Source organism: Lacerta agilis, chromosome 14 (assembly GCF_009819535.1).
Source record: "Lacerta agilis isolate rLacAgi1 chromosome 14, rLacAgi1.pri, whole genome shotgun sequence".
NCBI classification, from domain to species: domain Eukaryota; kingdom Metazoa; phylum Chordata; class Lepidosauria; order Squamata; family Lacertidae; genus Lacerta; species Lacerta agilis.
This window is the reverse complement of record NC_046325.1, coordinates 2815841-2831776: the sequence shown is the minus strand read 5'-3', so window position 1 is coordinate 2831776 and position 15936 is coordinate 2815841. Positions and strand designations below refer to the sequence as shown.

Genomic DNA, 15936 nt, shown 5'->3' with positions numbered 1-15936 from the left:
TGACAGATAGCCATCCAAACTCTCTTTTAAGACATCTAATGCAGTCCGCCGACTTCCAAGGGAGTCCGTTCCCCTGTCGAACTGCTCTTACCCTCAGAAAGTTGAGTCAGAATCTCCTTTCATGTAACTGGAACCCACTGGAGGTCCCAGCTCCCAGGATCAGGAGAAAAAAAAGCTTGCTCCATCCACCTTTCCCTGTTAGATGTTTGAAGCTGTCTATCACACACCCCTCCCAGTCTCCTCTCCTCCAGGCTAAACATAACCAATTCCTTCAACCGTTCCTCATAAGGCTTGGTCTCCAGAACCTCGATTGGCACAGGTCTTAAAAGAAGAAGAAGAGAAGAGTTTGGATTTGATATCCCGCTTTATCACTACCCGAAGGAGTCTCAAAGCGGCTCACAATCTCCTTTTCCCTTCCTCCCCCACAACAAACACTCTGTGAGGTGAGTGGGGCTGAGAGACTACAGAGAAGTGGGACTAGCCCAAGGTCACCCAGCAGCTGAATGTGGAGGAGCAGGGAAGCAAACCCAGTTCACCGGATTATGAGTCCACCGCTTTTAACCACTACACCACGCTGGCTCTCTTATTTTTAATTACATGACCAGGAAACACTACAATCACCCTGACTGTACTCATTCAATCCTGATTGCACAATTCTATAAATTATAATACAAGAACAAGTACGTATGTTAAGAACCATCCATGGTCAAAAGTTCTCTGGCTGACGAGAAGGGCTTTGGAAGTGGTTACAATATAATGCATGTAAAAATAGAAAGTTTAAAAAGCCAATTTCATCAGAGAGTCATTTCCATTTGTATGGTGAAATAAATAAGGCAGCAGAGGCCATTAGTTAGAAGTGGACTCCTTAAGGTATGCTATTAAATCTGGAGAAATAACTGCTCTGTGCTGAGTGATACTGGATTTGTGCCACACGTTTTTCAAAATCTGCACCCATACGGACATCCCACTTATCTTTAAATAAATCAAATAAAAAATTCCTTCCAGTAGCACCTTAGAGACCAACTAAATTTGTTCCTGTTATCTGATGAAATGTGCATGCACACAAAAGCTCATACCAAGAACAAACATAGTTGGTCTCTAAGGTGCTACTGGAAGGATTTTTTTATTTGATTTATTTGATTTATTTATTATTTTGTTTTGACTGTGGCAGACCAACACGGCTACCTACCTGTAACCCACTTATCGTTGTGTACCTGAGCTTTGTTATTTGGAGAGAGTTGACTCTCTGTTGCTGCAGCAAAGCGAGGAGGGCTGCTCTCCTAGATTCAAACAAACACACACAGCCTCCTCTCCGACTGGCACACAAGCGGGTAAACATAGTTGGCACAGAGGCAACCCTTTTGGCCGCCCACTCTAGCCCTTTGCATTCATTCTTCATCACAATACAGACCTGGGGCCTGTCTCCAGGAAGCCAAACAAAAGGTATTTACAAAAACAAAAAACAGGCACCCACAGGGAAAGCAAAAATGGAGACACACGATTGCCCCCTCTCTCGTTGGCAAGGCTCCTGAGCTTTTTAACAGCTAGCAGGCAAGCAGAAATCCAACAGGTGTGGGGAATGCCTGGCTGCAGCAGGTGAGAAATGCTTCGCTGGTGGGACTGCACACAGCTTTTAAACGCACGAGAAAACACGGCAGCTTTGGGTGGCGTTCACGCACACGCACGACCCGTGCCGGAGTGCGCACACAGAGAATCAAAATTGCACAGACAATCGCAACGGTGTCAAAAACACCAAAGAAGAGGAATTAAGTGTACAGAGTTCTCACTTCCTCTCTGACCATCATGAGCCAAGGTTTCTTTAGCAGCGATTCCTGCCGCTACAGGGGGTTGGACTAGATGTCCCTTGGGGTCCCTTCCCACTCTGCAATTCTGTGATACACCAGAGCGCACAAACCTGCGCACACACACACACCAGTCTCCCAAGCCCACCCAGAAGTGAAAACACATGATAGCCATCGACACACAAAAACACGCACACAAAGCGTCGCAGAACACAAATCATTGTACCCAAAGGAAATCGGGAAACAGACAGTTTGAAAGTCACCAGACCTTCTGGCCCAAATGCCAGAGGCCACACGCAGATTTGTGCAACCCTGCAGACATAGGCAAGGCGTTGTGTGCAAACACACACACACACAAGTCTCAAGGAGACCCAAACACAGAAGCCTCCAGGCATTACTCACTTCGTGCCCGTCCCTGAGTCCGGTTTTCCAGAAATGGCGCCCACTCCTCTTGCCTAAGCGGGAGACACATGATCCAAGTGAAACTGGATCTTTCTCCCCCTCCCCTCAAGCCCACACAGACTCATCATGGGGAGAGGGAGGGCAGGAGCGACAGATCTGAGCAGCAGGAGCAGAGGCAATCCCAGACTCCTTGCCAGGCCTCTGAGCCTAACTTTCAGCCTACAAACCCTCCTGCCCTCTCCAAAGGAACCCAGGAGTCCTGACACACACAAACACACACCCCTTGGTCCTCCTCACCCAAGAGTTCTGGCTCCCAGATTGCCTCCCCATCATCGATCTCTCACGCCTTGCAAAAACAAAAGTCTGCCTTGATCTTTCTTCTGCACATCAGCGGGTTTGGGGGAGAAGAAAACAAAGCCTTGCTAAAAAAAAAACACATGACAGCAGCTACCCTCTTAAAAATAAGGGTTTTTGGCAGGCTCAACGGCTCAGAGTCTTCTCCCTGCTCCCAAACTGGGTGGCACCCAGGGTTTTGGGGAGGGGGGGGTTGTTCCAACGCAGGGATTGTTGCTGGAGGCGTGTGTGTGTGTTGAACGATTCAGGCCTCCTGTTTCCAGGCGGCGCTTCCAAGCTCCGGAGACCGAGTGGGATCCGGTCGGCTCTCCCTGCAAACCCCAGTGACCTTTGGGTGTGCCTGTATGTCTGCGCTGGGTTCTGGGTTGAGAAGGGAGAGGTTGGGTTTCCCCGCGGAAAGATGGAGGCGGCTTTCCAGCAAACCCAAGCAGCTGGCAAGAGAGCCCGTTTTCCACTCCCTTAAGATAAAAAAACGCCCCACGATTTGCCAAGAGGGTATTTTCTCACCCTTTAGAGAAGCCACAAAATCCCCAGCTTTTCGCTCTCTTGCAAAAGCCACCCAGGAATCCTAGATCTTTCCAGCCACACAGATGCTCTCTAATCGCCCCTTCCTCTCCCTCCTCGCAAAGCTCAAACACACATAAAACCGAGGAACTGTAGTGTCGGAAGGGACCCAAGGGTCATCTAGTCCAACCCCCTGGAATGCAGGAATCTTTTTGCCCACAACCCACAACCCCGAGTCTCATGCTCTGCACTGCCCTATATCCTATACCCCTGCTTCATTCCCTCTAGTATATTTGCGTCCTCTGATAGCACCGAAGCAGCACCAGGAGAATTTATTTCTTAATTGCATTAATTGGCCCCCTTTTCCTCCAAGGAAATCAAGATGGAGTACACGGTTCTCCCCCTCTTTCATCCCCACAACAACCCTGAGAGGTAGGGTAGGCTGAGGGACAGCGACTGGTGCAAGGTGAGCTTCAGGGCCGAGTCAGGATTTGAACCCGTCTCTCTCCCAGGTCCCAGTCTGACATATGAACCACTACGTTCCCACTAGCCAGTGTTTACAGTGTTCGGATTGTAGCTTCCTAGAGAGGAGAGGCCTCTCTCTAAATCACTTTACACACTACCACAGATAAAACAAAAGCCCTTCTTTGTGCGGCACATAAACTTCGGAACTCTCTGCCACAGGAGGCCGGGATGGCCACCAAATCGGATGGTTTAAAAAGATTAGACAAGCTCATGCAGGAGAAAGCTATTGATGGCTACCTGCCAGGATGGTTATGCTCTGCCTCCATGGTCGGAGGCAGTGATGCTTCTGAATCCCAGTTCCTGCAAGCCACAGGAAGGGAGAGTGGCTCTTGTGTTCGAATCCTGCTTGCTGCTGTCACATTGGGGGCATCTGTTTAGCCACTGTGAAGGCAGGGTGCTGGACTAGGTGGGCCACTGGCCTCATCCAGCAGCCTCTCCTCATGTTCTTAGAATCATAGAATTGTAGCGTCGGAAGGGACCCCCAAGGGCCATCTAGTCCAGCCCCCTGCAATGCTGGAATCTTTTGCCCAACGTGGGACTCGAACCCACCACCCACAGATTATGAGTCTCGTGCTCTACCGACTGAGCTATCGCGATGCTTTAACCGGTGCAACTAAACTCCTTTCCAACTCCACAATTCTACAACTAGAGCCTAAGGAGAGCCTGTTAGATCAGGCCAAAGGGGGCTCATTATTTTTATTTATTTATTTATTTATTTAATTATTATTATTATTATTATTATTATTATTATTATTATTATTATTATTATTATTATTATTATATTAGTAGTACACTGCCCTATACTTGCAGATCTCAGGTCGGTTCCCAACAAAAATTACAATATAGAAAACACAAAATACACAATAAAAACAAAGACAACCCAATCACCCCCAGTTCCACCATACATTTTTTTAAAGAGCATTAGTCCAGCATGCCGTCTTCACAGCAGCCAACCAAGTCCTTGTGCAAAACCGGCAAGCGGAAACCGGGCGCAAGAGGCACTCTCCCTTAGCGCAGGCTTCTGGGCGTCGCAGAACTCGAACTCAAGGCCGGGGAATCGAAAGCTGTGCAGGAGGAGCGAGAACAAAGGCAAAGGCTGGACAGGAAACCTGGATGAAGGGAGCATGGGGGGGGGGGAAGCATTTTGCGGAGCCTCCCAAAAACCCCTTGGAAACAGATTTCTGCAGTGTTTTGCAAAGCAACCACCCACCTGGCTGCAAGGAGTCTCTCAGGCTGGGTGCAGAGAGAGAGAGAGAAAGAAGGGAGATTGTTGAGTGAAGGGAAGGAAGAAAAACCAGGAAGGGTGTCGGGAGAGGAGGGGAGGCTCCCTCCCTCCAGCCTGCGATGCAAAGGGGGGCGAAACAACAAGAGAAAAATTAAAACCATCTGGTTCCTCTCCTCCCAGAGATGCCAACCTGGCGCCCCCCAGCTTCTGAGGACGCTGGGGTGGGCGCCAGGTTGGCCAAGGCTGCACCAAAGGAGATGGGGAGGAGGGGCGCGCGCCCCAAACCCACCCAGGACCCCCGCCCCACGCGCCATCCTCTCTCCAAAGAAACTTCGCTGCCTTCTTCTTCCTCCTCCCACCTTTTGTTTTTTTTCCGGGCAGGATTGGCGAGGGGGGGGGTTTCCAAACAGGAAGCCCCTCCCTCCCTCCCTCTTTGCAAAACAACCTCCCCGCTGTCCACATTCACACGAGGAGAAGGAGAAAGAAAAGATCCCCCCCCCCCGGCAATTGCAAATCCGGCCTGAACTGAGAGCCCCCCACCACCACCTCTCCCCGGGAATAGAAAGAAAGAAAGCGCGCAAAGGATGGAGATGCCCATCTTTTTTATTTTCCTGGCGATCTCAGCTGGTTTCCCCTGGTGGGGGTGGGTAGAGGACGGAGGGGAGCCAAGGACCCCCCCCCCCATGGCTTCTTCTCTCCCACCGCCCCACATTAGCTGGGCCTCCCCCCCTCGCCTCCCCGGCTGCTTCTCCCCACACTCCGCGTTACCTTTTCGCCCTGGAGCCAGCAAATAAAGTGGCGGAGGGAGGAGGAGAGAAAGAGAAGGAGAAAAAGAGAGGAAAAGGATGGACCGAAGGAAGGAGGGCAGGGCGAGGCAGGGGCCGCCCCCTCGCCCTCCCATCGCCGGCAGCAGCCCTGGAGCGGCGCCGCGCCCGAAGAGAGAAGCGAGGGGGGGAAAGGAGCGACGCGCGCCGGTCGTGTGAACGCGGCGCGTCCGGGCTCGCTCTTTTACTTCGAGGGATGGCAGGGGAAGGGAAGTGCTTAGGGGCTCTTAGCCCGGGTTCATAGTCTCGGCCAACCTGGCGCCCTCCAGCTGGCGTGCTTTTTGGAGTCCTCCCGGGCTGCCCTATAAGGGCGGGACGCGCGTCCTGCGCGGCTGTTTGTTTGGAAGCACCACCACGCGAGAACGCGGCCCAGCTGCTGGCTGGCAGTAAGGAACTTGGACAGGGGTTTCACGGACACCGACGTCAGGCCTGTTTCCACGACGCCTTGGGAAGGAGAAACACTTCTGCGCCACTCGATTGGAGGGTTCACACGTGGCAGCTATCTAGCCCGCGCGCAAGCACCCCCGCTTTGTGTGTATAGCAAAAAAAACAGTGCGCAATTATGGCCTTTCCTGGCTGTTGCCACCGACAAGCTCTAGTCCCTGCAGCGTCTGACATAGAAGCATAGATCAGAAGGGACCACGGGGGTCATCTAGTCCAACCCCCTGCATAGACTCCGCCCCCCTTTCCCTCCAGATTTAACCACAAAACCAGGAACGGCTCCAAACCCCACTGATTTCAAGCGCTCAGACTTCCCCCAGCCTTCCTTAACTCAAAGATCCCTCTCCAAGTATCTTTTTATCATGATGTATTTTTAATAAAACACTTTCTTAAGTAACAATAGAACACACAGAGTCTCTGTTTTCAAGTCAAACAAATCAATCACATTCAGAGTGAGACATTACAGTTGCAGGCAATATGGGGTTGTGTGGGAAAAGAGAAAAGGAAATGGAGAGGCAGTAAAAATTCGTTCTTTTGCAATAGGGTGACAGCAAAGCCTTTGTGTCAGCGTCACATAAACTGGTACTTATTTTTGCTGGCGGTGCGAAAGCCCACAGGAGGACCCAGGGCGTAGTTGCTTGGCTGCAATGCATTGTTTGTTTGTGTGTTTCTCAGAGCATGTGCAGAGTGACTTCACCACTAGAGCAACTACACTTGGCCCCTCTAAGATCGTGGGGCTGAGTTCCTGTGTCGGCCTGCCCTCTCCAAAAAATATTTCCTTTGAGGGTGGAGATATTCCTGCCCCAAGTCAACCTAAGGCTTCTCGCTGTCCTGAGAAAACTTCCTTCTGGCCTCCTCCCTAACCACCACCCCCCTCCAGCTTAAAACACCACCGCTTATTTTTAGGCTCTGAGACAGGAATAACTTCCCAAACTTTATTCCTCCGTGCTAAAGAAGCCCCTGAAACAAGGAGAAGGGGTTTTATTTTGGGAGGAGGGAGAACACGGCCCCCACCTACAGCCCATAGCAAAAAAAATAAAAAAACCCGCAAATCAAACCCCAATGGTTTTGCAATGAAAACAACCCTGAAACCAGGGCACATAAATGCAAAAACAATGTCCCGCCTCCCCTGGCGTGCCCTTCCTTCTGAGATTCCCCGTTTGAAACCGATTTCGATGTTTTCCCTTCCTAGCTGGTTCACCCCACACAGTGTGGGGCCCACTGTTCTCCCAATGATGTCTCAGGTTCATTGCCAGGAGCATTCCCAAGGATGCCTCGGCCCCTGATGATTCCCTGCATGGCCTTTTCAGTGGTGGCACCAGCGCCATGAAATTAAGTGTCTTGTGCTGCTGCTGCTTCGAAAGCCCAAGACCAGCCTTGATTTTAGCTAACCACCCGCTCACCTGCCAGTTTTTTAAAATTATGAACAGGTCAATGCTGGATCAGGCCAATTTAACCATCTTCTAGAACAGCATCCTGTTCTCACAGCAGACGCCCGTGATCCCTCTCCCCTCCTGTGTCTTCCAGAAACTGGCATTTAGAAGCATCACTGCCTCCCAATTGCAAAGGGAGAGTAGAGACATCGATAGCAGCCTGCCCGTCATGAATTGGCTTTTTTAGCTGCTGCATCACACTGTTGACTCATGTCAAGTAGACCATAAACCTGACATGAGTCAACAGTGTGATGCAGCAGCTAAAAAAGCCAATGCAATTCTGGGCTGCATCAATAGGAGTACAGCATCTAGATCAAGGGAAGTAATAGTACCACTGTATTCCGCTCTGGTCAGACCTCACCTGGAATACTGTGTCCAGTTCTGGGCACCACAGTTCAAGAAGGATACTGACAAGCTGGAACGTGTCCAGAGGAGGGCAACCAAAATGGTCCAAGGCCTGGAAACGATGCCTTATGAGGAACGGCTTAGGGAGCTGGGTATGTTTAGCCTGGAGAAGAGAAGGTTAAGGGGTGATATGATAGCCATGTTCAAATATATCAAAGGATGTCATCTAGAGGAGGGAGAAAGGTTGTTTTCTGCTGCTCCAGAGAAGCGGACACGGAGCAATGGATTCAAACTACAAGAAAGAAGATTCCACCTAAACATTAGGAAGAACTTCCTGACAGTAAGAGCTGTCCGACAGTGGAATTTGCTGCCAAGGAGTGTGGTGGAGTCTCCTTCTTTGGAGGTCTTTAAGCGGAGGCTTGACAGCCATCTGTCAGGAATGCTTTGATGGTGTTTCCTGCTTGGCAGGGGGTTGGACTGGATGGCCCTTGGGGTCTCTTCCAACTCTAGGATTCTATGAATTTGCTGTACCCTTTTTAAAGCCATCCAGGTTGTTGGCAGTTGCTGCCTCCTGTGGCAGGGAGTTCCACAGTTTAACTCTGCATTGCGTGAAGGACTTTTCTTTTATCCGTCCTGAATCTTCCAACATCTACCTTCATTAGATGCCCATCAGTTCTCATGTTGCGATCATTTATAAACTTCTATTGCGTTGCCTCTAAAAAAAACAAAACTTAAATTTCCCAGACGCTGCATCTTTTTCTTCCTTGCAGGGGAACTGCTCCATTCGCCCCGATCATTTGCGTTGCCCTTTTCTGAACCTTCTCCAACTCCTCAACATCCTTTTTGAGGCGAGGCGACCAGAACGGTATTCCAAATGCGGTTGCAGCATAGATTTCGATGCTTGACCAGGTTTCCCGGAGCTGCTTCTTTTTACGATGGAGGCTGTGCTATTTTAGACGGCTTTTTAACGCCGCTCAAAAAAAGGGAGCTTTATGGCAACAATATTGGAGTCTCCATATTATCTTTTTGGCTTTTATGCTGTTCTGCTTTTATGGCAGATGTGCAGTTTTCTTAATCACCTCTCTGTACATCTTTATGAGGTGGGAGCATATAAAAGCATATATTTAAAATAATAACAATGGTGGTGAAATAAATGCATGGACAGAGAACCCCAAATTACTACTTTTTTTAATGGTGGAGTAAAGGTAAAGGTAAAGGGAACCCTGACCATTAGGTCCAGTCGTGTCCGACTCTGGGGTTGTGGCGCTCATCTCGCTTTACTGGCCAAGGGAGCCGGTGTACAGCTTCCAGGTCATGTGCCCAGCATGACTAAGCTGCTTCTGGCGAACCAGAGCAGCGCACGGAAACGCCGTTTACCTTCCCGCCGGAGTGGTACCTATTTATCTACTTGCACCTTTGACGTGCTTTCGAACTGCTAGTTGGGCAGGAGCAGGGACCGAGCGACGGGAGCTCACCCCGTCATTGCGGGGATTCGAACTGGCGACCTTCCAATCGGCAAGCCCTAGGTTCTGTGGTTTAACCCACAGCGCCACCCGCGTCTGTCAAAGAGCATTCAGTGGGAATTTCAGGCCCATATCCCTCCAGATGTTCAGCCTGTGTCCTTCCAGATATTCCTAAACTACAACTCCCATCATCCCTAACCATTGGCCCTGCTGGCTCATGGGGAGTTTGCATCCCAATATCTGAAGGGCCAAAGTTTCCCCATCCCCACTTTTTAAATAACGAATTTTACGACACAATTTACTCCTGCGTTCCTGGGGGCTGGACTAGAGGACCCTTGGGGATCCCTGCCAACTGCAATTTTATGATCTTTTGCCAACCTTGGGCTTCCCAGCTGCTTTGGGCTAGAACTCCCAACAGCCCCGGCCAGCCAGGTTGCCTTAAACGCCCTTTAGCCCTTCTTTTGTCTCTCAAAAGAAGGGATAAGTCATGACTGATGGGAGTTGTAGTTTAGCAACTGGAACGCTTTGTGCTTCCTGCTCTTAGCTTACGGGCGAACTCTAGCATAGCCACCATTCACCATGACATTTATTCACAGAATAAATTTATTCACAGGAAAAAAGAAAGGTGTGTGGGTTTTTAAAAAAGTTAAATCACTCATTTATTAAGTTAAAAAAACACCAATTTAAAAGCATTGATCAGACATGGTATTTCAAGGCCTATGCTCTTCCTCCATCGCAAACTCAAATCTGGTTGCAATTTTTGAAAGAAAAAATGGATCTTGGCTTTTTAAGGAAGGGATTCGGCATTCAGGGAATTCCAAGATGCAGGACAGAGACACGTTTGGGGCGGGCTAAAGACCTTAAGGGATCCCACCCTGACACTTGTCAGATCTCTCCTCTCCTAGGGCTCCCTTCTGGCTAGCCTAAGAGGGGGAATGAGGAGCAGGGGGAATGGGAGAGAGGGGGCACATGGGGACGGGACGGGGGTGTCAAGGGGCCATGGCGATCCAGCCGAGGATGAGGAGGGAACCACCATAAGGGGCCGCCTTGGTCAGGATCGGGTCCCCTGTCACAGCGTGGTAATACAGGGCGCCGGAGAACATCCCCATGCCCAGGGACAGGATGCTGCCGGCCTGCGAGGAACAAAAGTTGCAAGTTAGAATCACTGAATGAATGAATGAATGAATGAATGAATGAATGAATGTTTATCTGTGTCAGCCATCGGCCATAGCAATAAAACAACAATACGATATACAAAGAACAGAAACAAAAAGTCAACTATATAAAACACATTTTAGGGGTTTGAATCAACAGCCAAATAGTGGGTCTTATTCTGGTTGCCCCGGCTCAAAACCTTTGCTGTCACCCACTCACCTTGATCTGCCAAGAGAAAGGACACTGCGGCAGTGGCCGGGCAACCCAGAATGGACAATAAAAGAGGGGTGATCATCTCATTCCTAAAGTATTTATAAAGAGGGCTAAGCCAGAAGGGCATGCGCCTCCGATTCGGTACTAACATCTCCAAAGGGATGTGGAATCTGTTGGAATCGTCCCTCAACTACAGCCGAGGGCAGTACATTCAATCTTGCGAGGGTGAAAGCGCGTCTATATTTTAGAATTGCTAGTTTATGCAGATAGGGTGCCCAAGAGTCTACATGGGAAGGTGTAAAGTAGTCGTACCACAGGCAAAATTTCCTTATTGTGGCCAAGTTGTTCTGACGCTCGATATCATTTAGGCGGAGACTCCCAGAGTCGGAAGGGCCACCCAGTGTCATCTAGTCCAACCCCCTGCAAGGCAGGAACCGCAGCTAAAGAATCAGCGGGGAGAAGGTGGTCTCTCTCAAGAGCTTTGACCCCAGAGCTTTGTTTAGATTAAAGCTGCAGGTGGTTTTATTTCAGGGGGTCAGACTACATGACATTTGGGGGGCCCCCTCCCAACTCTGCCGTTAGTACCAGAACCTAGAATGCGGCCTGGCTGTGCATGTCCCACCGCCAGGGAATATGGGAACAGCTTTTTCTAGCCTGGCACCCTTCCAAACATTGGACTACGACTCCCATCATCCACACCCAAGGGTTACCCAAACCAATTCTAGGTCATCCATCCTTACCATCGCGGGATAGCGGCAGTGGGGCACAGCCAAGAGGGCCAGGCTGTGGAGGAAGTGATATTTGTTGGCCGTCTCGTAGAGCTGCAAAAGAAGGTCAAGGATCAAGGCGAGGACAGTGATTCAACACACACAGGCCGTCCCGTCGTCGGGGGCTCACAACTCCCATCAGCCCCTGCAAGTGCGATGGTCGCTGTAGTCCAGCAATTTCTGGAGCCGCAGGTTCCCCTATCTCTGTACTTCAGTCATTTGCTTCCTCCCCAACAGATGATGGACTACAACGCCCATCATCCACTGCAAGCTTAGGAAATGGTCGTGGATGATGGGCTTTGTAGTCTTTTCGGCGCCTGCCTTTTTCAACAAGGGGAGATCTGCTTCCCAGCCTGCCTCTGTATCTGATTTATTTTAAAAAGTCTTTATTGAACATATTCCACAGATTTTTACATCAATATACCATATTACAATTTATATTCCATCCCATACTGGGGGGAAAATAAAAATACAAGAAAATTAAAACAAAAAAAGACCTAAAATAGATTTCTGATTGTTCTCAAAAAACCTAAATCACACTTGTTATATTTTACACAGTATCATGTTATAATATTATTTCCTTAAATCTTTTTAATAAAGGAGAAACAAAAAGAAAAAGGTTAAATAGAAACATTAGTTTAAACTATATTATCTATACATTGTATTGGATTTGAAAGTGTTTTAAATTGTTTCTACACGTGGAACTGCTTTTAGGAACTAGCGTGTTTTCATTTTAAATTGTGTCATCATTTTTTCCTATGTGGAATTAAAGCCTTTGCTTTCGTTGCTGGTGGTTTTCATCTGGGAAATATGGACAAGTAGAACGGTATTTGGAATACATTTATAAAAAGCATAAGGTAAAGGTAAAGAGACCCCTAACCATTGGGTCCAGTCGCGGACGACTCTGGGGTTGCGGCGCTCATCTCGCTTTACTGGCCGAGGGAGCCGGTGTACAGCTTCCGGGTCATGTGGCCTGCAGGACTAAGCCGCTTCTGGCGAACCAGAGCAGCGCACGGAAACGCCGTTTACCTTCCCGCCAGAGCAGTACCTATTTATCTACTTGCACTTTGTGCTTTCGAACTGCTAGGTTGGCAGGAGCAGGGACCGAGCAACGGGAGGTCACCCTGTTGTGGGGATTCGAACTGCCAACCTTCTGATCGGCAAGCCCTAGGCTCTGTGGTTTAGACCACAGCGCCACCCGCGTCCCTCTAGTTAGGAACGCACAAACTCATTTTCCATCCTATCGCACCCAGGAGTGCCTCTTCCTCCACAAACCTTCCCCACTTCATTCCTCCCGGGGGGGTGGGGTGTTGAAAATTTGAACCCCCAGGGAATGGTTTCCTCTCTCCTCCCACAAACAATGACATCCGGTGGTCCCGGTTTAGCTGGCTTAGCCGAAGGGACTGGGTGGGTGGGATACCAGTGTAGTGTAGTGTAGTGGTTAGAGCAGCCACCCCAACTTGGCCCTCCAGCTGTTTTGGGACTACATTTCCCATCATCCCTGACCACTGGTCCTGTTAGCTAGGGATCATGGGAGTTGTAGGCCAAAACATCTGGAGGGCGGCAGCAGGTTGGGGATGCCTGGGTTAGAGCATTGGACTCTGACCTTGGGAGAGGCCAGGGTTCGAATCCTCACTCAGCCATAAAGATGTGATCGTGACTAGCCTACCTCACAGGGTTGTTGTGGGGATAAGATGGGGCCAGAGGTGAGCCATGTACACGCCACCTTGGGCTCCTCTGAGAAAAAAAGGTGGGGGGTAGAAATGCAATAAATAGAATCACAGAACTGTAGAGTTGGAAAGGAACACGAGGGTCATCTAGTGCAACCCCCCCCCCCCGCAATGCAGGAATATTTTTGCCCAACGTGGGGCTCGAACTCACAACCCTGCGATTAAGAGTCTCATGCTCTACTGCCTGAGCCAAATAAGACCGTTTACCTCTTTCAAGTAGTCATCTCGGTCACTCCGACGGAAATCTGGGTGGAGGGCGGGGAAGAGAGAGAGGAGTTAGCAGAAACTGCAAAGGAGATAAGCTGGGGGAAAGGGGTGGGTCACAAACGCCCTCCAACTGCTGCAAAATGAGATTATGGGGGGGGGGGGAGTCTCCATGCTCTGAGCTTGGAACACAAACAGGGGAGGCGAACCAGAAGGCCCAATTCACCCGGGGAAATTCTCAGCCCAAACAAGCCAAAACCCTTGCTTGATATTTAAGTGCAGCAGCAAGTGAACTTTGGAACTCCTTGCCTATTGACCTAAGGCAGTTGCCTTCACTATACTCTTTTCGGCCCTTGTCTAAAAACATTATTGCTTAGTCAAGCCCACGCAGACATTTAGAAAGCTGATGGTGCAAGTTTTTGATTCATTTCCAGCATTAACGTTTCGAAAGCCTTAAGTTACTGCTAATTTTTCTCGCTGATCATTTTATTGTGCTACTATTAGCAGTAGGAAACCGCTTTGAGTGGTTTGGTTCGTTGATTTCATTTTACAGTCAAGTAAAAATAAATTATCAATCAATCAATCAATCAATCAATCAAGTGGCGCATAAATTTTATGAAATAAAACAAATCCAACCGCGGCTTCCTCTTACAGAACTTCCTGGTGGTGTGTCCCCCCTTCCCCCCGCCCAATTTGCTGATTTAATAAGGGGGCTGGGTGGGTGGGGTAGCTGGCAAACCCCAGGGGCGCCATGCAATAACCCGCCCCCCCCCCCGAGGTAATAAAAGGACCGCAAGCCTAACTTCGCACCAATAGCCCCAAAATACCGTCGGGGGATCAAGGTCAGGATTGCGCCCCCTCTTCTCCAGCCCCGGCTTTTTCTTGCATCCGCCTGCCCTCACCATGAGCCCCGTAGGCGGCCGCCCCGACCGCCGCAGCCCCGCTCAGCGCTCCGAGCCGTCGGAAAAACACCCCGGCGCCCGCCACCATTCTTTATCCCCGACGTGAAAATGTATCAACCTCGTTTCCGACTCCCGGCGCGTTTTATCCAATCAGCGCCCTCGGCGGCTCGTTAGTATGCAGCCCCCGCCCCCGCAGAACGCCGCGCCTTTGCCAATCGGCGTTTCCCCGCCCTTCCTTCCGCATCAGCCCAGTTCGGAAAGGGTTGGCCAATGGCGTGCGGCGTCCCGCGACGTGCGAGGACGGGGATTGGAACGCGGGTGCGCCCAATGAGAAGCGTGGTTCTTCCTCCTCCTCCCCGCCGCCACCACCCCGCCTCTCTTCTCCACTTCCATTCTCCTGATAGGCTGCCTCCGGGAAGTCCATCTCAGCACGTCAGCCAATCAGAGGGCGCCTTGAAATAGCGCTCTTGCACCAGCTTCTGCCGCAGCTTAAAGTGGCAAAGGAGGCTGCGTGGAATGAAAAATTAAGGTGTGCGCTGCTGTTAGGATCCATACGGTAAGCACGTGGCAAATAGGAAAAGTCGGCTGCGCGTTAAAATCCTACCAACCTCCGTCCCATCTTTTTGGAAGGAAGGAAGAAATGGTGCGGGCTCCTTGTTTAGAATATTTACGGCACCCCAAGTATCTCCACAGCGCCGCCTGGTGGAGTAAAAGGGATTCCCATGTGGTTTCTCCTTTAAATCCATTGCCTCCTTCCTGCTGCCTCTTCCATCATATATCAGGAAGCATTGTCTGTTTTAGCCTTCCCCAACCTGGCGCCCTCCAGATGTTGCCGACTACAGCTCCCACCAGTAGTCCAAAATATCTGGAGGGCGCCAAGTGGGTTGTTGTTGTTGTTGTTTTGCGAGGGGGTCTATTTCTATATTGCAAACAAAAACAAAAAGCAATAAATAAAAAATAAAAATTCAAAAAATCCTCAAAGCACTCGTTGGTCCTTTGATTATTTTTCGTCATCAGGATGACGATTTCTCTCTTCGCTCCCCCACCCCAATTTTTTTTTGCAAGGGTCGACCACCAGAGGGCAGCAAAGGCGCGACAATTCAGCGCAAGGCGACAGCATCGGGTTTTTAATGCTGGGTTTGGGGATGGATGATGGCTCTGCCATCTGCATTGCTGGTTTAGCAATTCCACAAATTATTTTTTTAAAAAAAACAACAACTTTGCCCGGTTAATTGCACGAGCGTCAGTCGAGGAATCAATCGCTTTACCCCTGCACAAAAAATGAGCACGAATGTAACAGGTTTGGGTTTAAAAATAAAATAAAATTGGAAAATGTTTTCCATGTGTGACAAAGGGGGACACCCTCGCTACTAAGGCGACCTGCAGTTTTAGCAAATATTCAGGGTTTTAAAAGCGTTTACTGGTGCTGCATCCCCAATTTAGGGAAGTTTTTAATGATTGATGTTTTAATGCACTTTTAACCTTTTTTTGGAAGCTGCCCAGAGTGGCTGGGGAAACCCAGCTAGATGGGAGGGGTATAAATAAATTATTGTTATTATTATTATTATTATTATTATTAATTATGGATTGGCCAGGCCTCACAATAAGACCGCAATCCCATTTCCATATGTGATCAGATCCAGATGT

At 49.5% G+C, this 15936-nt stretch overlaps 1 protein-coding gene across 1 annotated transcript; it reads right to left on the bottom strand.

The window, feature by feature from the left end:
- Nucleotides 1-10196: 10196 nt before the first annotated feature.
- On the bottom strand, nt 10197-14444 carry TMEM256 (transmembrane protein 256). The gene is made up of 4 exons (XM_033169595.1): nt 14290-14444; nt 13391-13428; nt 11427-11507; nt 10197-10451 (listed from the first exon to the last, which is right to left on the bottom strand). The coding sequence occupies exons 1-4, from the start codon at nt 14375-14377 to the stop codon at nt 10308-10310; spliced, it is 351 nt and encodes a 116-aa protein (XP_033025486.1). The 5' UTR covers nt 14378-14444; the 3' UTR covers nt 10197-10307.
- Nucleotides 14445-15936: the final 1492 nt, after the last annotated feature.